This window comes from Pagrus pagrus, assembly GCF_965226575.1.
Source record: "Pagrus pagrus genome assembly, chromosome: 22".
NCBI classification, from domain to species: domain Eukaryota; kingdom Metazoa; phylum Chordata; class Actinopteri; order Spariformes; family Sparidae; genus Pagrus; species Pagrus pagrus.
The window spans coordinates 5585459-5608591 of record NC_140204.1 but is presented as its reverse complement, the minus strand read 5'-3'; the positions used below and the strand labels follow the sequence as shown (position 1 = coordinate 5608591).

Here is a 23133-nt window from a genome sequence, read left to right as displayed (position 1 = left end):
GACGACTCTCACGTCGTTTCGTTCTTCCTCGCTTGATTCCCATTAGTCCCATATGAAACGTGCGATTCCTGAAAAATGTTTCATTTTCAGGTCACACGTGGATCCACTCTCGTAGAAAAAAAATAAAAAATCATCCCTCCATTATTAGGCCACAAAGAGAGAGAGAGAGCCCATCTGAAGCAAATATGCGCGAGTCCCGCGGGAATTGTGGTGCCTGTCAACAGCCTGTCAACGGCCGGGTACGATGTCAAACGTGCCCACGGGGCGAGTGAGCTTTAACATTTTTATTCTTCATGATAATGAGACGTTCTGGTGGGCGGCTGGCGCGGAGGCTTGATGCCCGTGAAGTAAACACGGCACTTGTTGACAGCTGCTGATGTTCATTTCTTCTCCTCTCAGATATAGTCGGAGTAACTCGAGGGCCTCCGCCCCGTTAGCGCCGCACACATCGGCTCCAACTGGCAGCGCTGCTCGAGACTCTCAGCTGCGTACGTGTCATTACTCACTCAGAGCTCAGAGCGTTTCCCAAAATCGTGTCAGTGATGTTAGTTGTGATTTATTAAAGTTTGGCCCTCGGAGCTGCATTTCATCTGATTTGATTAAATTGATCCTGAACAAATGAGACCCTCAGGAAACAAGTATCTATAAATCATTTTCTATCCAAATAGAGAAGCTTTTACTTCTTCTTGAAACCAGTTTTTGGTTCTGTCCGGTATTAAAATAGTTCTGTCACATCTAGAAGTTATTTGTTCTTGCAGAAAAACAAATGGGCGTCACATATTTTGCTAAATATAGGAAAAAAAACACTTATTTTTGGGAAATGTTGACTGTATATTTTTCCCAAGAAGGATTATTTCAGTTTCCTTTAAACTCTTTTATGTGAAATGTTAATATTCAAAACAAGGGATGCACATTTTAAGCAGTTTTCTCAGTTGATGTTCGGACGCCTTATCGATCGATTATCGGTTAATCATTAACAGTACATGAATTACATTGGACTTTAGAAATCTGTCTACAGACTTCAGTCAGGACTCGAATGTCTTTCAAAAGGCGCCGAGTCTGAATAAAAACAATGATGTCATAGTAATGTCAGGGGCGGGGAGCCTGAGGTGAAGACACTATCAAGTTGCATTGTGGGAAGTGTAGGCTCCAGTATATCTCGGCCTGTGCGGCATCGACTTTGACCGATAACTTTAAATCCACCTCTCGTAAAAATCATCCAAAAAGTGTAAAAAAACAACAAAAAAAAACTATGAAAACAAACTGTCTCCATCTTATTTTGAAAAGCGCCGCTCACACACAACATTGTGCTTTTATTCCAGTGGCCACCCAGGCCTGAGAGTTTAATTGGAGGGACTTAGTTGAGTCTGTGATGTCTGAATTAATGGGTACGAGTTGTGCGATGACTGTGATTTAAGATGCTGAACTATGTGTTTTTTTTTACATGTAATGTCGTGTTGTGCAGCTGGAAAACATCCCACAACTATCTTCCCCTCCTGCTCACATTTCTGATCATTCTTCTCCCTTTTTTAAAAACATTTTATTGCCTCCGTATTTCTTTTCTCTCGCAACATATTTTCTAGAAAAGAGCTCCGTCTTCACATTCATCCATCGCTGCCTGATTAGTCTGAGGGAAAGACTAAATGTGCCGGGACTGCTGGGAAATGAATACAGTGTGTGTCAGGAACAGAAAGTGACAGAGAGAAACCACAAGCTGTGTTGTTTCGTCTGTTTGCAAACTGCTCCTTGACACGGTTTGTGAAGCACAGCGTGTCTGTACATTTGTAAAAATATACATAATCCCAGAGAGCTGTGTGTGTTTGAACATGTCAGACCTCCAGCTAAACAGCAGAGACATGAAGCGGAAAAGTGATTTAAACACTGATTCGGGGTTTTATTCTCTCTGGGAGTATCTTCTGTTCTGGTCCCAATGAATGTGATTCTCCACACCGGCGTCCACACAACAGTGCGTGAAATGTGAAATATCGTCCTTTCAGGGGAGAGAAGCGGTTTCGCGGATGGTAACGATTTCAAAAGGAAGACAGAAAGTCTTGGTAAACATCTTGCCACGCTTTCAAATGACAAAAAACAGCAGCTCCTGTCTTTGTTTCTGTTATTTTTTAGGCAAAAACTGCTGGATCCAGCATTGTAAGTAAACAAGTCCTCAAACAACGTCTACTTAGACAACTGTGTGCCGATGAGCCCTCAGAGCGTCTTCAAAAGAGTCGTCTACGGAGGAGCTACGGGAAATCATGATCGTTCTCTGACATCCTCTCCCCTGTTTAAAAAAAAAAACGCACAGGACTGTGAAGAAAATGGAAAATATACATCAGTAAGCAGAAAACACACTCGTCATCTGCTCAGTTTCCCGAACGGTCTGTGAATCATGTCTTGATCACTGTGACGCTAAAAGGGCCTGGCCTTGACCCTGAAGATATAATTTTACGAGCTACGAGAAAAACAAAGATGGCATGAAATTGGTCTGACGGATAACTGCTCTTCTTCTTCTTCTTCTTCTTCTTCCTGTGTTGTGTTGTCATGTAGGCCACATACCAGCGCTGTGCCTGTAACATCTCCGTGGTGTCAGCCTGGATGTTTTCATGACGTCAGCTGACAGATGAGCCGTCCTCTGTGAGGCTCATGAATTCAGTGCCAGCGAAGGAGGATTTATTGAAACACACCTGAGGAACTCTCTGTACTAACTCTTCTCCCTCCATTAGCGTCCGTGTTTTCCCCTCCCGTCTTTCTCTTTAATGCGTGAGCTGACAGCAGAGCGACCCGAGGCGCTCCTACACATCCATCCGTCACTCCCTCCGTCCTCCGAAGAAAGATATCTCGGAGCGGGCGTGGGAGCGTGGGTCAGTTTATGTTTTCGTCATTCCTCCCGTCTATCAGCCCGTCCTCGTTTCCTTTTGTTGTGCCTCATGTTTTACGTCACGGCGAAATACCACGAACGCTCTTTCGGGAGTTTTTCTGCCCCGACAAAAATAAACAATAAAGATTAAAGTGTTTGTTCTCACCCGTTGTGTGTGACCAGACACTGGCGCAGCCCCAGCTTCCTGAATATGTCCACAGTGATGTCCATGGGCGTGTGGTCGGTGACGGTGAAGGGGCTCAGGTCCATGATGCCTCTGAGGCGGAGCGGCGGCGGAGCGTCCGCGGCCTGAGCCGGAGCGTGCTCGGTGAAGACCACTCTGGACGCGCTGACGACGCCCTCCTGCCGCTTTCTGGCGTTGTCTGGAAGAGAGCGGGGGAAGGTTCATGTTTATTGTTCAAAGAGAGTGAGACGTAAAAGAAAACACAAGGAAAACAAACACACGAGCTGAGATGTGATTAGAAATATTTTCAAAATAAAGGCCAACTCATACGCAAGACTATTGTAATGTTATCTTATGTTTTAACATATGAGTTGACTTTTATTTTTTTTTTAAATTGCATGAGATGTAAAAATTAATAAATAAATAAATAAAACAGAAATTAAAATGTCGGTCACAATATTTTCAAAATAAAAGACAACTCATACGAAAGGGTTTTTTAATGTTATGTTATATGAGATGTAAAAATAAATCAATCAATCAATAAAACACAAATTAAAATGTCGGTAGGGATATTTTCAAAATAAAAGCCAACTCCTACAGAATAATAATTATATATTATATTATTAAATAATTAATATGTGTTGACTTTTATTTTTCAAATTGCAATTGCATTCAATGTAATAAATAAATAAATAAAAACACAAATTAAGATGTAATTAGAAATATTTTCAAAATAAAAGGCAATACAAAATACTACTGTAGTGTTGTAGAATATGTTTAAATATGAGTTTACTTTTATTTTAGTGGGATGTAAAAAATAAATAAATAAATGAATAAATAAATAAAACAAAAGTAAGGATGTCATCAGCAATATTTTCAAAATAAAATCCAATTAATGTGCAGCATTTATATATTGTTCTGAGACGTTTTAACATGAATGTTATCATATTTACTTAAAGTGAGCGAGACGTCACAAAGTTAATATGTAAATAAATAAAAAACTAATTAGGATGTCATTAGAAATATTTTCAAAATAAAAGCAAACTTATACAGAAGATTTTATAATGTTATATGATGTCTTTTAAGCCTTTAGCTGATGATCTGTCCTATTGTAGTGGACAGCACACACACACACACACACACACACACACACACACACACACACACACACACACAGTTCTGACCTATTGATATGAGCAGGTCTCTCCTGAGTACAAATCCCACAAGCCTCTGGGACTCTGGCGAGACGACCACGGGGAAGCCGCTGTAGTGAGTGCTCTCCACCAGGGCCTGGAGACGTTAAAGAGACAGTACGTGTTATACTTTGTTATACAGGTTTTTTGATCATATTCTTTGTTTAGACAGTTCGAGAAGTCGCGATAAGCATCTGCAAACATTTTGCTTTAATATAACCACATGTGCTTTCTATATTACTGTGTATTTTTTTATTCTTGCCATGCATTCCTGCGTTATGATTTATTAAACGCTTTCGCGTGTACGTGCGTGAGTCCATACCTCCACCTCTCCTACAGTCATGCCATCCTGCGTGAGCACGGCCAGCGCGGGGTCGGACCTCCTGGGCCTCATCACGTCCACCGCCAGGCTGCTGTGCTCGAACTCCTCTTTGGGCTCCAGGAACGGGTACCCGTTGAGCCTGATGTGAGCCTGCAGAGACGTCGGAAACGAGCCTCTTAAATCTAAAGCGTCTGACAGCGTGTTTGTGCAACAGCATGCAAACAAAAACAACGACTCCGCGGCGCAACATCAAAAGTTCAGAAATACACGATTCAACAGCTCCAGCGGCCACATCACACACACAGAAACCTCACCTCGTAAATCCCCTCTCGTCCAAACGCATCTGCCACCCATTTGCTGGTCATGGTGGCAGCCATGAGTGGGACGATGTACTCGAGGCCGCCAGTCAGCTCGAACATGATGACGACCAGCGACACCGTCATACGAGTCACTCCACCTGGAGGCAGACGGGAGGGGGAACATTAAAACAACCCGTTAAAAACGCTGGAGCGAGGCATCTGCTGTTGAATGAATCACTGTCCGTTCATTAATATCTCTATTACTACAGTGTAATGAAGCTGTTTGAGGCTGGAGCTGCATCATCCTGCTGCCTTTCACAGCTAATGAGAAGCTTGTCTGGATTAACACAACAGCTGCAACATTTATCGCCACATAAATGAATTTTTGGACATTTGTTCTGAAAGACTGAGCTTTTTTTTTTTGTACGTCACTGGTTCCACTTATCATAATCCTGCTGGGTGTGGCCGGAAAACAAACTTCTTCTTCTCCTCCTCCTCCTCCTCTTCCTCCCTCTTCTTCTTCTCCTCCTCCTCCTCCTCCTCCCTCTTCTTCTACTCCCCCTCCCTCTTCTTCTTCTCCTCCCCCTCTTCTCCTCATCCCCCTCCCTCTTCTCCTCCTTCTCCTCCTCCCTTCTTCTTCTTCTTCTCCTCCTCCCCCTCCTCATTTCTTCTTCTTCTTCTTCTTCTTCTTCTCCATCCTCCTACTCCCTCTTCTTCTTCTTCTCCTCCCCCTCCTCATCCCTCCTCTTCCCTATTCTCCTCCTACTCCCTCTTCTTCTTCTTCTCCTCCCCCCTCCTACTCCCTCTTCTTCTCCTCCTCCCTCCTCCTCCTCCCTCCTCCTCCGCCTCCTCCTCCTCCTCCTCCTCCCTCGACCCCCTACATCTAAACAGCCAGCTCCAGTCAACTGGACATGAAAGAGGTTTATTGTGTGTTCTGTCCATTTTTACAAGGATGAAAATCTCTTCTGTAAGTTCCTAAGTATTCAAAACTTGAGGTGATTATCGGCTCTAAATTGTTCCCCGGTGCTGGTTGTTGTTGTGGTACCGTTTGAAAATTGTTGCATGTTTTGAAGCAAGAGGACAAAGATTATGACGACATTCAATCTTTGTTCATGCAAAACAGTCAAAGAAAAAAAAAAACTAATAACGTCAGTTTCAGCTGAAGATCACATCCACCCGCCACTTTTGTTTCTAGTTTTTTTTGCCTGACGAGAGTCCAGAAAAATGTCTGAATGCATAAATATGAGTCGAGATTCGGATCTTAATTCCCGAGGCATCGCACTTCCTTCGGGGGAATCGCTGTTCGACTTTGACAGACACACTGAAAGCCAAATGAGGAAATTACAAACAGAGAAACAAATAAAAAGAGTGATGATGAGAATTGGCTTTGATATCCCCGCGGTTGCTGGAAGTCATTCTTGGTCACATTAAACGCTACTTCACGCTAGCTAGTAACTAAATTGGTGCAAAGCAACATAAATATATTAGCAACAGATTTTCAGACTTTCTAAATTTTGTCCCTAACCGACAGGCGGATGTGGCCTTTTTACCCTGATTGCTCTGGGTAGTTAAAACCCTCTTCTCAAGCCAAGAATTTACTACCCATCTGTTTTCATACACAACACTTCCTGAAGCATGACGAGCCATCAGAGATCTGCGCGCTGCGCCCTGTTGGCCCTGGCGTTGACGACATAACTGGAAGGTAAAAGCGAACACTTCACGTCCGTCACCCGTCAAGACTTTGATGCAAAACCGCCACAGCGGCAACAGTGGGTATGAGAAAAGTTTTCAGCTTTAACCACCGTGACGGACCTTGTTTTCAATATGTCTTCTAATAAACTGATGCGATGATTCAACAGAAAACTCATGCAAACACCGCAAATTACCTACACATCATTTCTGTTTAAAGAGAAAAACCTGGTTTTTATTAAAATACTTAAAACGTGTTTATTTCCTCTGGAAACAAGATGTAATACTCTCTAATTCTTCTCGAAATAAGTCTTCAGGGACTCAAACCCACTGTGAAATCTTCCCCAGTCGTCCAATTTTGCAGCACTTATCTGGGTCCACGATGTAATAGAAGTCCAGATGTCCCTTCTCATACCCACATCCAGCTGCTCCCGAGACATTCCTGATCAGACTGATGTAAGCTTCGACTGACTTGGCATACTGGCAGCTGTACATGCACAGAATACTTCGATATATATAGTATCAGATGCCCAAACAGCCCTTCTGTCTACACCCCTGATCTCCTCTTCACCTCGACCCTCTGAGGACAAATGTGCGACACGAGCGCCTCACCTAAACATGCAGCGGCTCCGACCATGGCGTAGAGCCCCGGAGTGATGCAGTCTGCTCCCGGCGAGCACCACCCTTTGAAGATGAACGAGTCGTGGTTGTAGTAGGCCAGCTGCTCCATGCCGACTCCCAGCAGCCTGCCGGCGATGGCCCCCACCGCCATACTGGGGATGAAGAGACCAGAGGGAACCTGGGAGGAACAAAAAGGACATACAGCTGTTCAGAAACACATTATTAAAACACTTAAGTCTACTTAGGACTACATTATAATATGTAAAACCCTCTTTTCCAACACTTATCTGCTGCTTATGAATGTATAAATAACACCCGAATGTGTATTTTGGATGTTTTCTTTCTGGTAGTCTGAAAAGAAAGGGTCATGATGGTTTTCACCCGCAGCGTTGCCAATTTAAAGCATCATTAGCACTTAAGCTAATCGGTCTTGACCAATTACCGTGTGACCGAACACAAACAGCGGAGACGATCGTAATGAATCCTCCTTAAAAAACGATGGCCAATTTCCCCGTCACTCATTTTAAAGCTTCTGTAATAAAACGGCTGCGACCTCGTCTGGAGAACAATCTTTCTTCATAAACAGGTCAACCCCCGCGTCAGTAACTCAATCCTTCAGCGGGGCCACATGACAGTGAGTCATGCTGCCGTGACTCAGCGTAGAAACCATCCAGAGAGGCTCAAGAGGTTCGTTTACACTTCATCTGAACTTCAACGCCGGCCAGATGAGCAATTTCAGTGAATGAAAAGTATGACGCTGCTTTAAATCTGGTTCCAGGCAGCTGTCCCTGTGGCATCCTCACACGCTATGTTACCGAGTGTGTCATGCGCGTTCGAACCAACCTTCATGCCAAAGGTAATCACAGTGATCATCATCTTGAAGACTAAGGCCAGGGCCAGCTGCCACAGCGCCGTGTACAGGCCTTCTCCCGCGGGCCGGTCAGCCAGACTGTTGCCGACACCTGTTTCTGATGTGTTGGCTGGCTGCAGAGTGAGAAGAAGATGGAGCAGAGACAAACAAAACAACATTACAAGGAAGAGGAAGGGGAGAAAAAGGCAATAAAATCAGTTTGAAATGACTTAACAAAGAGGTGACAGCTGACCTGTTTGTAGCCGCAGAGCTGAGACGAGTCGAGCAGGGAGCAGTCGTTGAACAGCTCGGAGATCAGCTCGGCTCCGCTCATCCGGGTGTAGCTGTTGGGGTAGGCGACCAAGGCGGTCAGAGCTGCCACCACCAGCACCTCGATGACGGGGTAGTGACCCAGACGAGTGGATTTACCTTTAAGACACAGAATGATTAACAGGCGCGGCGAGGGGACAAACAAAAAAGGACAGGCTTTCATTTAAAATCAGTAATGAAACCCTTTCATCCACAGACACACTTCTCCTCACTACTCACGGATCTTGCACCAGGCGATGTTAGCCCTGATGAACAGCGCCCCCCAGAGGCCGCCGAATATCCCCAGCAGGATGAAGGGGGCCAGCTCCACCAGGTGCCACGGGGCGTGAAACTCCACGTAGAACAGCACCAGGCGGCTGTTTCCGAACGGGTTGATGGAGCGCAGGGTGAAGGCCGCGACCAGGGCGGCGAAGAAGGAGCGCCACAGAGTCTTCAGGGGGAAGTAGTAACTCACCTGAAGGAAAGAAGAGAAGAGGAAGTATTAGAAAAGAGTACTTTCCTCACGAATAATGTGTATTTTTATCAGCTCGAGAGGCTTTTATGGCGAGCTTTTGGGGTTCAAAGCTGCCCGTCCTAAGCCAGCACGGATTGGACGGATTATCAAGCTGCCAAGACTCATTTATTTCCCAAAACATCAGTGTCAACACTTGTTCTCGGTCTATTACGTCACAGTTATTTGCCAGTGCCGTGCAAAAACCGGCACGCATTCACATGTTGAGGAAAAATTAAAACAAATGGATGAGAAATTAAAAACCAATTCAGGCCGGTTTTGTTATCTGGAGCTGATCAAACATCTGGCGCTTGTTCTACAAAATCACTCACTGAATCGCTGTGATTTATAAATTCTGCCTCAAAGTGTGTGTTCAGAGAAATCCTCTGATGTTGTCAGCCTGAATAGCTGCACACAGAGGATTACCAGACAAATAACTGAGTTATGGGTCGATAAATCATTGGTAAAGCACCTCCTCCAGGCTGAACAGGACTCCTCCGATCGGAGCGCCGAAGGCCACGGACACGCCGACCGCCGCCGCCGCCGATAACACCTAAAACACAAGAAAAACATACAACCGTCTTAATGAGGCGGAGCTGCGTTACAGAACAACTGACCGCAACTCTGGTACCGGTTCTGGAGTCTATTATTTTGTTTCTCTTAATTCTATTCATCTCGGGGTTTTAAGTTTTAAGTTAAGAGCCACAACTTGTTTTTGATTTTGTCAACAGACGTTCTTGGTTAATGGCGATTTTTAGAGCTGCAAACGATTAATCAAGTAGCTGTCAGCGATTTTAAGTGTCTGACCATGTTGATTATCAACAAACTGGTCGAAATTGTCTGATTCCAGCTTCCTAAATGTGAATGTTTTATGTTTTCTTTCCTCCTCTGTGACAGTAAACTGAATATCTTCGGGTTGAGGACAAAACAAGACATCCGAGGACGTCATCTGGGCGCTTCGGGGATCGGTTTTTTAGCTTTTTCTGACAACAACTAATCGATCCATTGAGGAAATAATCAACAGATTAGTGGAGAATTAATTTAATCATTAGTTGCAGCTCTAGATAACAGTCAGAGCGGGAAACAAGTAGCTCAGTGGTTCTGTGTTAAAGGCAAATTACAACAACAGTGCAACAAAGCAGACATTTTAATCTATAGTTGAAGATTATCGTTCCTTAGCTGCTGTTTTTCTACATAGTATCTCAGGTATTTCAAGACTATGAAACTATAAAACATCCAAGTATTTTCCACCCAGCTTTCAGAGCCTATGTGTGGCTGTACATCTGTTAACTCTGTTAGCCGTTAACACTTTCCTTTTAACAATAAGACGTCCATTTCATGAGCATCTCTCCAGCTGACGTGACCCAAAACTAGAACAAATAATTAAAAACCTTGCACACCCACACACATCTGCCGGGGTGCCTACCTCTCGCCGCTTGGCCTCGTTCTTGCGGTATTTGGTAAACAGATGACACAATATGTTGGCGCAGCAGCAGGCCACGTGCACCAGAGGGCCCTCCTTCCCCAAACTGAGCCCGGAGGAGACGGCCAACACCAGCGTGATGGTCTTGATGATCAGGGTCCACTTCCCCAGGTAGCCTCGGATGATGAAGCCGCTGAGGATGGTTTTAATCTGACAGAGAGAGAGAGAACGAGAGGATATGAGACGAGGAAATGTTTGCGTTTACGTTTGGGAGGGAGCGTTTTAACTGAGAGAAAGTTAAGAGCGTAAACATTGGAGGCAGGGAAGGAGAGCAGTTTGTGTCGACGATGTTTGTCTGTTAAATAAGCGGCTAATCTGGACCCGCTGACCAACGTCCGACCTTTAGGAAGAACAGGACTCAAGTTCCCCGAAATGAGGGATGAGAGCGGCACACAGCGAGAGAGGAAGAGATTGTGTTTGTGTCTTTTTCGATCTGTATATATGAAAAAGGGCGGATCAGTTTGATAATGTTTGTGCTCAGTAAAGTTTTCCACTTGTATTTCCAGAGTGTAAGCAAATCTGCAGCTTCTCACATCCTCAGAAACAAAGAAGAGGGAACGAACAAGAGATGGACAGAAAGCAAACACTGAAGGCAGGAAGGCATGAGACCGGGTTTAATCTATTTGGCTTTATTTATAAAAATCAAGCCAGCGTTTGTATTTAAATGTCACATCAAATATCATTGATCTGTTATAGTGTTTGGATTGTAAGTTTGGATATAAATAATCAACGTGAATAGATGCTGTCAGGAAAAACAGCTGGGTCAGCGATGTGGGAATGAAGCTAAACAAACAAAAAACTGCACGGTATCTTTCTGTAGCTGCGCTCGTGGCTGTTCTTCATAGAGCAAACAAATAAAGCCCTGAGATTAATTACATGATTATGCGCAGCCTGTTCATCACCCTGTCCATGAACAAACAAGAGCAAACAATAAAAAAATGTAAATGTACACGTGTGTGCGTAAGAAACAGTCTGTGGCAGTTTTACCTCTGGTATTCCTGAGCCGCATGCGTACGGAGCGAAGGCTCTGACCAGTATGACGGCCAGGAAGGAGAAGAGTAAAGCCCACAGGATGTACATCATGTAGTTCACTATGTAGGCAAACGCACCCTGCAGGAACACACACACATAAATATAAAATAATTAGACACACAATGTACAAGAGTAGAAACCTTTAAGTTCAAATGCTTGATTAAAAAAAAGCTGTTTTTCAACTATTAAGCATCTTGGGCTCAGCTGTGGTGTCATGACAGCTTATAACCAGCAGGTGGAACCAAAGCACCGTGACAACTATTGATAGAGGCATCGGAAATGTTATTCTGGGAAAATCAGGCTTGTATAATGTGTTGAAGAGTGCAACTGGCCCTCACGTAGCAGCAGACACTCACTGGCAAGACGTTAGAAAAGAGTAAGACAATAAAAAAGGAAATATTTCGTGGAATTAATTTAGTTTTCTTGCTTCATTCACACGAAGAAATTTGCATTTGTTAGCCAAACACAAGCTTGAGATGTGGAAAAGTGAAGAAAGCGTGCAGAAGGCCTTCATCTCTCTGCCGCAGCAAAGGTGTGTCGAGACCTCTTACCTCCGACGTCCCCGTTATGAGCTCGCCCCAGCTCTGCCACTGCGGACAGCGGTCCCTCTCCTGAAATGTCGTCTCGTTGGACGTCCAGCAGCAGTGCTCGTGGTTGAACCAGAAGCCGATGAGACAAACGCCGTCCTTCATGTCCGTCAGCCAGTGGGCCGCGATGTCGATGCCGCCTGCCAGAGCGCCTGGAGGAGACAAGGACGAGTTTCAGGTAAAAAGAGATAATGTTGCAACCTTGTGCTCTGTGCTACTTAACTTTTTTTGCTTGCTGGGTGCAGAGAATTACCTGCCCTGGATTCTAGCCAACATAATGAAAAGTGAATCTCTTTACAAATATGTCACGCTGCCTATTTACAGGACAATGTTAGAGCTATTTTGTGGCTGTACACCTGCTGTCTGTCACCACCGGGGAATTAACCTTCAGCTGACGCAGGCAGCACAGAAACGAGAGGGGAGGTATGAACAGGTCTGGTCACTGCCGTGTGCTTTATAAATATTGTGTCACCAAACATAAATGGTGCACAGCGCCATCGGTGCAATTTCATAGGGGTTGAAAAAACAAAGCAACAAGTGACATCTGTCGAACCGTGCAGTCAGTTTGCGTTTTGTCTCATGTGGCTTTCAGATATCTGCTGCTCAAACTCCCGCCCACATTCAAATGAGCTGACAGGAAGTCGGTTTGTGGTTTTCAATACTTCGCACACCTCTTCGTAAAATTACCTCCACAGCAGACAGTTTTCCAAGACACTATTGCCCTTAAACGTCAGGTGTTACTGTCAAGATCGTTAAACTTCAGTCAGACTGCATGTGTATCTGTTTATAACCTGCTCCAGTCGTGAAGCGGTAACAGCACATGTAAGTTTAGGAGCTGATTGTTGGCACTACCTGACATGAGTCCCACCAGCAGCATGAGCAGCCACCCTGAGAAGGCATCGCTGACGCTGTGCAGCAGAGCCACAGTCGACTGTCGGCTCTTCTTGGTGATCTGGACGGACACAAAGAGGAGAAGGTTGATATTAGATTGTTGTCATTGATTAGATTGTTTGCTTCATATCCTGTATCAGATCACTTTACATACTGTACCAGCTGAAACTTTATATTCATGTTGCTCATTCAGAGCTGAAACAGATGCCTTTATGTTATTTTTGCTCAAACTATAAAATAAAATAAAAACTTCTTTATCAAACCTTGGAAAAACCACATGAAAATCTTGTATTTTCAAGGATTTCCAGCCTTTATCTTACAAGCAGATAAGTTTAAACTGAGTGAACCTGCTGCAGTAAAAAACAGAAAACGACCTCCACCTCAGCAGCTAAGGCAAAGTTCATTACCTCAACCCTCCGGTGCTGATGTGTGAATGTGTGGAGCTGTAAATATAAACTGTGAGCAGGGCGTGAAGAGGAAGATTGTCCGTTAGAGCGACCACAAACTGGAGTTTAACCTCTCACTTGCCATAAAACCCACTAAAAGATGTTGACTGTGTGCTGACTGCAGCTCTGATAACCAGAGAGGCTCCCTCACCTCACTATGATCTATTTAAAGTTTTTAAAAAACCGTCTTCGTACCTCTCTGTGTCTGTCGCGGTCCTTGCTCTTCTCTCTGACCCAGTCGATGGTGTTGAAGTCCTCGTAGGTTCCCAGTCCGGGCAACGGGTCCTCCAGCGGGTCCACGAGTTTACTGGGGCCGTTCCCGTTCATACCGGCTGCTCTGCTGCTGCTGCTGCTGCTGCTGTACTCCTCATAGCATCCTGGGAGCAGAGAAAGGGAGCGAGAGGGAGAGAGAGAGCGATTTGAGATGCACATTAACATCTTCACACACAAATACCAGCCGCCATCTTGATACCACATTGCTCTCGGCTTGATGTTTTATAGATTTTACTCTTTGGCTCATGTTTCTGTCGTTCTATTATTAAAATCTTTTGTTTCTTGGACGTTGTTTGGCGACACATTTCAGCTTTTTGTTTTAATCCGTCCGGAGAGATTTAAAACGACGCCGCCTGCCGTGAAAGATCTAGTGGACAATCTGTCCTCGCTCCGCCGCTCCCATCCACTGACGATCACACACCCTCTGCAGGGAAACAGAGAGGGAGATGCTCTCTGGTGGTACGCCCTTCCTGTATGCACTGATTGTGGTGTGATCCCTCCTATTTAATGCAGGCCTACTAATGCTGCTGATGATTGATTTATGATTGTTTCGATTGGCTACATCAGACCTATTGACCTAAAAGTTGAGAAGCAAGAGGCTGGACTTTTTAATTTCCCTATGTCCGACCTGTAAAGCTCAGAATCTAACCGTTAAAACAATAAACTTTTTATTCTTTTTGCACATTTTTAAAAGAAACACAGGACAGGATGTAAACAATGCACATTTCAAACCTTACAGTAGGTTTGTACTACATCTTTTAACCACTTGCCGCTGTAAACGATGGGATCGCAGGTGAAAGAAATCCAAAACACGAGCTGTATTTTCGGGCCACTTTATAAAACACACTCCTGATAAGGAAAGTCAACAGACCAGATACAGAGGGAGAGAAAAAAAAAGACAAGAGGCAGGGCCGGGCATGCCGCTGTGTGTCGAGTTATCGACCAGAGGGGGAATGACAAGTGAAGGGAAATGCAAGGCGAGCAGATTAAAGTAGATTGTGAGTAAACATGAAACAAAGGTGGAGATTTAGGTAGAAAATGGGTGTATGAGAAAGTGTATATGTGTGAGGAAACACTGCCTTCACACACACAGAGAGGCACTGAACTCCAGCAGTGTTTCCCACACATATACTTAACTGATTTCAACATATAGTCTCGATAACACCTACTCTTATATCCACAATCACAGCCAAAGGCAGAGCAGGAGGCCGAGTCGCTGTTTGTTGAGAAGACAAAAAGGCCCTGCAGTGTTTATTTCACCTCAAACATACAGAGGTGCTGCACGTAACAAGCATCAAACTCCTGATTTCACTTCACGTTGAGCCTTCACTGTGGGGCTCAACATGTCTGAGGGTTAAAGCGAGGAGATAATCATGAAAAAAGCTGCACCAAAAACATGAATCCCTCGCGGGGACCGTGAACGCGAACATCGGTGCAAGATGTGAGCTCGTATTGGGCTCCAAAACCCTAATAAAGCATCCCACGAAGACTCTCGAAAAACTGAAAGCGACTGATGGACACATGGACCAAGTGAACATCAAACGACCTTAATACAAACCTCATGTGAAACCTCAGGGATTAAAAGAAAATTACAAAATATTAGCCTAGTTCTGTCCTCCAGTGATGGATATGTCAGCAAACACATGCTTACACAAGTCTTGAGAAAGTGCTTGAGGAAACAAACCCACTATTTTCGCTGACAATTGTTACTGGGAGAAGAAAACGGGCTGACAGTACTAATGAGTGTTAAACACAAAGCTATGACATCGACAGAGGAGCTCCAGTAAGTGGCAGTGCCTGAGCTTCAGTCTGCGGCAACCATCAGACAGCATCAGCCAATCAGAAACAGCTCCTGACAGAAACAGGAAACGACACAGGAAGTGGAGCCCCGTCTGACGTAGGCAGGCAAAAGCAGACTTAAGATGAATCATTATGGGACCAAAACAAACATCTGAACTGGAGTGAAAATGTGTTTTCATTTGAGTGTTAATGGGAGACATTATACAAACGTGCCGCTTCCCGTCTGCGTGAAGGAGACGCAAGTATCAACGAGCTGTTTCTGAGAAAAGAGAGGACACAAACAGTCTGTCGGCAGCTTTTCAAAGCAGCATCGTCACTCAGTTGTTGCGTCCGAAATGCCTTTCCTCACTTAGCATTCCTTCACATCTTCCTTTTAAAATGCTTGAATCTTAAACTGCCGTCGCTACTCTCTGCCTCACAAACACCAGCTGCACTTCTAACGCGACACCTGAGGGAGGAGAAAGTTCATGCATTCACACAAAGGAGCGTTTCTACACCTGAGCGGACGAGTTCGACTGGTTTCAACGCCAAGAATGTTCTGGGTGACACGACTCTGTCAAACCAGAAAACCCGTCTGATACAATCTTCCCTGACATGATGCAGCTAAATCAAGCACATTTACATTATTGCTTCATACTGTTCTGCAGATTTAGTAGCCAATCATCAACAGGGTTCAACAGCTGTGAGATATTTCAATGGCTGCTAAAAATAGGGTTGATACAAGCAATTAATGTGATCAACTTTTCCAAGAAGTTTGAGGAAGTAACGCAAGTCTGATTATAGATTAGAGCTGCAGACACTTTAATGGCAACTATTTGATAGTTTCAGTCATTTTTCAAGCAGAAATGTCAAACATTTGCCATTTTCTGCTACTTGAATGTGAGGATTTGCTGCTTTTCTTTGTCGTTTATGACAGTAAATGAAGAGTCTTTGGGTTTTGGACTGTTGGTCGGATAAAACAAGCAATTTGAAGACGCAACTTTGGTTTCTGGGGAATTGTTTCGACATTTATAGACTAAAAGATTTAAATGAATTGGCAGAGTAATCGATAATGAAAGTAAATGTTAGTTGCAGCCCCACTGTAGACAAGTAAAGAGCCATTTCTGTAAATTAGAAGAAGACAGTCAAGACAGACTGCACATAAAAGCAGAAATAGGTAGCACCACTTCTTCATGAAGTAACTTCTCAACAAAAAACTGTATACATGTAAGAATATCTACACTAGGGGGTCGAAGTGCCTTGCTCACAGGCACACTGACACCATCCAGCGTGACCTGAGTCGACGAAATGTGTTTATTTCTTCTGCCAGGTCGTTCAACCCTTGTTAAGAAACACCTCAACTTACACATCACCATCTACGAGGTCACATGACAGGAGTCAGCTGATGGTAATAAAACCTATAATGTAACTAGAGCCAGAGGTGTAATAACAGTCACACTTTGAACCTTTGAATTAAACCATTTTGTGCTAACAGGTTGTTGCGCTGCTGTGTGTTGTTTACCTAATCCCTTTAACCTTGCAGTTAAATGCATGCTGGGCCACACCGCGGGCCCCTCGTGACCTCTTACAGTAGCGGGTAAGCGTAACGAATGAATTAAAGAGAAAACGTCCGGCTTGTTTCGGCTGCCGTCGGCCAAATCCTGCACATGATCATCCATCAAAGCCCGTCTGAGAACACAAAGTATTCAGCCTCCCATTATTCTCAACTGAGGAGCTTTTATTTAATATCCTGAATCGGTCACGGTTAGATATAATTATCAACCAGCCACAGAGACAGGAGAAACTTCTCACGTCAGCATAACTGATCTTGTTTTCATCGTGATATCAGAGAATCCGTTGATTATTGACCCTATCAATCGATTTGTTGTTCGGTCTATAAAAAGGTAATGCGACAGAAAACGGTGGAAACATGTTGATCCCGACACCCAAGAGGACATCTGTTGGATTAAAAAAGCAAAACAAGCGGTACGGATCTGACCTCGGCTGTTACCTCATAACTGTATAGAAATGGACAAAGCGGTCTCTGTGAACCCAAACAAGCCTGAAGTAGGAAATACACCGACACACACACACACACACACACACACACACAGATAAGAGTGTTTGGGATTCATTGTGTATCTGTCGCTGCAGACCTCAGTGTCAAACACACAGCTGTATACACACCAGAAAAAGCTCTATTTCAACATGCAGGCTGCAGCACAGAAACATTAACCACATGACTCATGAGCGTCTGACTGGTTGTAAACAGTCTTAATCATTAAACCCCCACTGTGATAAAGTTAAAGGCATCAGCAAAAAAACACAACAAGAAGAATGTGGAAACTTGAGACGCTTCGCACAGTTTAAAAAATCTGAAAGCAGAGACAGGAAACACATGTAGAGGAGGTGTTGAAGAAACTCGTTATTTAAGCATGACAAGAGCCGACGACAGCCTTTCTTCAGATCCTGGCGCTCAACACTCGCTTCTCGAGTGCAGACTTTGTCACAACAGCAAATCAAGCTCTCTTTCAAACTCACCGTTCTCAACCAGAACCTCCTGATCCAGCTGCGTAGTCCACAACCCCGAGGCCATCCCTCACTCCCGTCCCCCCAAAACAAAACCCGAACTGAGGACCCACAGTCAAACTGGAAATCTCTTCCCTCCTCTCAGCTCCTGGAGGAAGTGGAGCGCTCCCTCATTGGCCACAAAGCTTTGGAAATGAGCACTCACTGGCTAATCTGTCTGGGGAGACTTGATGATTTGCTGAGCTGGTGGGAGCCGTTTCTTATAGGTCCCGAGTGTCCGTGAGCTCTCTCCGATTGGCTGACGTGGTTTGCTGCGTAAAAAATGAGGTCATTTGTGTTCCTAAGGTCTTGATCCTTTGATTCCTGATGGTTTTCAGGAAATAAAAGGCTGTCTGGTACACGGGAGTGTGCAACGGGGTCAGACTGTGGGTATATTTACTCTCAAATCAGTCAATTCCAGGAATGGAGTCTGTTTGAATATCAAATACTGGAAAAAACTGAATTCAAACCAACTAAACTTTGCCTCACCTCATGGTTTCAACCCTGAATCAAAGTTCACACTATGGTTTTTCAGTATTTCAGAGACACTCGGTGATGACCTTGACATTTTGGAGTTCATTTTTGAATCCTAACCCTGCTACGACCTCAGGAGAAGTGCGTTACCTTACTTCCACTCACACAAAAAGCTCAGAGTTTAACCTCCATGAGATATACAGCGCTGTGTATTTAAAGTAGATATGGCTAAACCACAGTCAAATTCTTTCTAGCAGTAGTGACTGCTTATGAAAGGGTTGGACTTGACTGTGGTAACTATTTAACCCCTCACTCTCTAAGTTGTGATGCTGCAGACTGGAAACGCAGCTCTGCAAAGACAGACGATGTGATTGAACTTGTGTTTGAAAACTGAAGCAAAGAAGCCGGTCGACCCGCTGCCTCGAGAAAAAAACAGGGGAATGAAACAGGTTTTTTCAGTTAACAGCAGAAAGTAGGAGAAGGTTTCTGGCACAACTCAACCTACTTACATGTGAATGTAAGAGAAGGAAAAATACAGACTTTAAAAAAAGGGTCAGATCTCAAGCAACAGGTGCAGAAGTCAGAGTAACTTTATCGTGAGATGTTTAAGTCTACGGCCTCGGATGACCCTGGGTCAGGGTCATCCGAGGCCGTAGACTAAAACATCTCACGATAAGCCAAAACACCTCACAATGAAGTTGATCTCAAGACTTAAAGTTAAGCAGGGCAACAACAAGAAGAAGAGTAAAATGCCACATCGGGCTAGTAAGATGATGGAAGTAGCTGAGGAGGGAGCCATCTTGCTTCCTTCTCATCTCTGTTGAGAGCTGCACATACGCAGTACAGATCGGGTAAAATGGCGACGTTTACGAGCTGAAGAACGAGAGAACGTTTCGATTATCCTTGAAACAGGAGTTAACTTTTGTCGATTAGAGCCTGTTAGCCGATAGTCCAGTATCAGCCAACCAACATTGGGCTTTATTTTCAATATGCAAGATTGTTTGTTGCCATATCTATGACGCACTGTGTTATTGATCTGATTTACTTAAAAAAATATTAAAAATGACAACTAACTTCAGTCTTCTTTGTTGTTTTTCACAATAACTGCTAATAAATGTAACTTCAGGCAAGTAAATTTGGGACCCGGCTGCAGGTCAACTGAATCAAGCAGACATCAAGTTGAATCCGGTTAACGGGAACATCAAATTACCAGGAAGATGAAGCTGGTGCCAAGCAGCCCGATAGCAGTCTGCTTACTGCAGACAGGCGTATTCAACTAAATGACCTCTTGAGACCTCATTCCTACCCTTTAATCAGGGTGATTTCATTAGTTATGTCTGTCGCTAAGCAAAATATATTCTTATTTCATAAAAAGGTTTTAATCCAGGCTGTTTAACAGTGGGAATATACATATAAATCAAGCTGACAACATGCGTCTATGATTAAAAAGGTGATTTTCTTTTTCTGTACAGAAGAAGTTGAACAGGCCTGCTGTAGACTGTCCAGTGTGAGGAAGGTGAGCCTGCACAAGGGTGAGAGGCAGGCAGGTTACACCCAGGACAGGTTGCCAGTCTATCACCGGGTTCACAGACAAAACACGGGCCGTGCTAACGAGCACCTGAGAGAGCCTGCAGTCGCAGCGCTAACATCGGCAGTGCTGTAAGCGCACAAACCAAAAAACCGCACAAGAATCCCGCCCGCGACTTCACACGCCAGAACGCAAAACAATCCAGCTACATTTCAACACGCGCGGCGCGAACTGATCCAGAGTTAGCACTTCTCAGAAAAATGGGTCAGCAACACAAGAGTCCCTGGAGCAGCGCTGCTCGTTTCCAGAAAGGGAAGTCATGCTGAGCTCAGCACTCGCTACTCTGTCCGTGTGTGTGTGTGTGTGTGTGTGTGTGTGTGTGTGTGTGTGTGTCTTGAGGTGACAGAGCAGACTATAATCTTACACTTACACTGATATCACCACACAGCCACCTTTAATTCTTTACAGAAAGCTGGAAAATTCGACGCGCTCTCTTTGTCATATGACCGCGGCGCTGTCTGCCAAAACTTCCTCAGTGTGTTATCTGTTGCAGAATGATTTCCACGTACACACACATAAAAAGGCTTACACACACACACACTGTCTCCAGCCTCTGAACCTTGAACTCCCCGAGGTCTGGTTGCCATGGGAATTGGCGTCTCATGTGATCCCCGTGACACTTGGCGACTACGGGAACATTTTGATTTTCGTGGACTGTCGTTACTTTGCCGAACCCAAGATTTTAAATCATATTTAGTTATTTAGTGGGTCAGAGGAAATCGAATAAAGCAGGAATGTGCGTCTCTGCAGTTGATTCGATTATTTTTTTTTCCACGCGTTGGAAGGAAAAACTTTAAATATGAGGATGTGATGCAACCGTCGTGCTGGAAAACTACAGAGAGCTTCACTTCTGAAGGACTTTAACCGAGTCAGGTTTTCCTGTGACGGATGTTTTGTTGGACTGAACCGCGACGCAGCCAAAACCAACACAAGGAGGTTCAAGCTGAGACGTAAATTTGTGGTCGTTCATCACAGCTAACTGTGTTGTTCAGCCAAGAGTCAAATGTCTTTTTTAAATCACTATAAAACAGTCTTTGAAACCACTTTACCAATGAAAAGAAAAACATGCGAGTGTCAAGTGCTTAAATTTAGTACCTACTGTTTAATCAGCATCTTAGGCTTGGGTACGTACTCTTTCATCAGATATTTACTCGTCTAAAATACAAAACTTTTATCACTTTTTATTCAAGCTAAGTTTCTTAAAACATCCTGCTGTTTTTCATACTTATTTTGCAATGAGAAACATGTTTATATCTCCTAAAATGAGGTCCCAAAAACAACTGGTAATCTGGTCCCTGCTTCAGAAATGTGAGGATTTGCTGACTTTTTTAAACTCAACTGATTATAAATTAATATGTTTGGCTTTTTGACTGTTAGTCAGATAAAACATGATTTTAGGCAACAGCAATCAGCATTTTTCTGCCTTTTTATACACCAAACAACTTATTTATTGGCGAAAAATAATAATATTTGCAGCCCGATTTAAAAACACACATACACAGCTGGTTATGACACTATAACATATGGTCTGAGGCTTTTAAAAAACATTATGATTTAAATCAAAGACCTATTTGCTCACGTTCGTCCTGGCAAAAGAGTACGAAGGATATAAGAGAGATCCGAGTCCCCGTCTTGCATTGGACGCCAAATTAGCCCCCCGCCACAGCGAGCTGGTCTGCTCCAGAACATTCTGACCAGGCTGCACAGTTTTATTAGTGGTTATTGGTTCGATGTTGGTTTGGATTTGTAGATTAGTTTCACTATAATCCGTAGAAGCTTTTGCCAAAATAATGCAATGTAAGGTTAACTTTATCGTCTATTTTTTAAGGACATTTAAAACAACAACATTTTAAGGCCAAAACTTTACACGATTGGATTTTTGGACCTGCGTCCTGTTGCCAAGAAGCCGTATGTGCAGGCTTATATACTTCACTACAACATGTCAGCTGGGATTTCTGGCCTTGTGACTGATCTCGGTATCAAAAGGGCTGTGCGTGAAGTTTGATCTCAAACAAAACCTTGTGAGCACAATGTACGATTAAGAGCTCAAGGCTCTTTCAGCGGTGATGACTGTGACTCATTTAGCGTTTGAGTCACACCTTTTTAAAGATAATGATCACTGATTAATGCACTTAAAGAGCACTTAACCTCCAGCTGAACCACAGGATTTTGGGGGTTTTTACCAGCAAGTCTGTAGTCGCCCCTCGAAGTCGAAGACAGAATTTTACAACTGCAGAAGCAAATCCGTGACCGATTGACAGCTGTTGTGAAATCTGCGGCTTTCAAACCGTCCCCGGTTGACCTTTACTCAACCTGCTTTCTGCAGAGTCGCTGAAAGGAAGCAGCGCGGATAAATCTTTCATTTTACGGCTTGTTGATCGCAACTCTTGGCATCAGATAGCCGCCCTTCCATTTATTCATTTGACCGTTTCACTCATCTCTTCGATTGTATCTTCACACAGTAGCCACATTTGACCCAGTGAAGTAAACATTGTGGTATTCACAAAAAAAAAAAGAAAGTGCACAAACACTGCACCCAAAGCTGTGACTCATTCCCTGTCAATCATTATATCCTGTCGACAGTCTGACTAAGAGAGTCCACAGCAACACTATGGGGAAGTAATGTCAATATAACAAGCTGTAAAAACATTACTGGCATTATCATCTTCATTTGTGCAGCACCAGTGATTTGAGCAAATTAAATACCCGGCAGTAAGAACGGCAAAGTAAGCAAACCACCAAACATAAAGGCAGCTCGTAAAAAACAGAAGTAAACAAACTGTAACATGTTGTTTCACAACTCAATCAATATTTACTGAATCGTAAAATATCATCTGCTAATGTTTCAACATCAAGATTTAGTTTGGCTTTGTGTTTATCATCTCGGTGGGAAACTCCCTCTATCCCATTTTTTTCCTGATGTGGTTTTCGTGGGATTTTTTTCCTTCCTCTTAAAACTTAAAACAGCCGCTTGAAACTAAAAAATTGCTTCAAGAGGCTGCAGCTCCTTCGCCGTCTCCCTCTGCTTGTGTTTGTCAATAAAACAATACTACAGTTACGGGGGTCAAGTGGTGTCGAGTTCAGATCGGCTCAGAAAAACGCTGGGGAGAATAAAAACAGCAGTTTTGTTGCGATAATAAATAACCAGACTGGTACGAGGCGCGAGTCAGAGGCTGTAAA

At 43.8% G+C, this 23133-nt stretch overlaps 1 protein-coding gene across 3 annotated transcripts in view; it reads right to left on the bottom strand.

Moving 5' to 3' along the window:
- The window catches only part of clcn5b (chloride channel, voltage-sensitive 5b), a 30479-nt gene that overhangs the window by 2381 nt on the left and 4965 nt on the right, over positions 1–23133 (bottom strand). For 2 of the 3 annotated variants that reach the window (XM_084343767.1, XM_084343766.1), the window contains exons 3-16: positions 13467–13648; positions 12787–12886; positions 11899–12086; positions 11303–11425; positions 10259–10465; positions 9305–9385; positions 8562–8796; positions 8266–8441; positions 8006–8146; positions 7154–7340; positions 4868–5010; positions 4554–4703; positions 4223–4328; positions 3021–3237 (exon numbers count right to left, since the gene is read on the bottom strand). In XM_084343767.1, the coding sequence (XP_084199893.1) occupies positions 3021–3237; positions 4223–4328; positions 4554–4703; positions 4868–5010; positions 7154–7340; positions 8006–8146; positions 8266–8441; positions 8562–8796; positions 9305–9385; positions 10259–10465; positions 11303–11425; positions 11899–12086; positions 12787–12886; positions 13467–13648 (2236 nt within the window). Of the gene's footprint in view, positions 1–3020; positions 3238–4222; positions 4329–4553; positions 4704–4867; positions 5011–7153; positions 7341–8005; positions 8147–8265; positions 8442–8561; positions 8797–9304; positions 9386–10258; positions 10466–11302; positions 11426–11898; positions 12087–12786; positions 12887–13466; positions 13649–17864; positions 17921–23133 lie in introns of those variants that run through there. The other variant, XM_084343768.1, reaches the window with a different exon arrangement.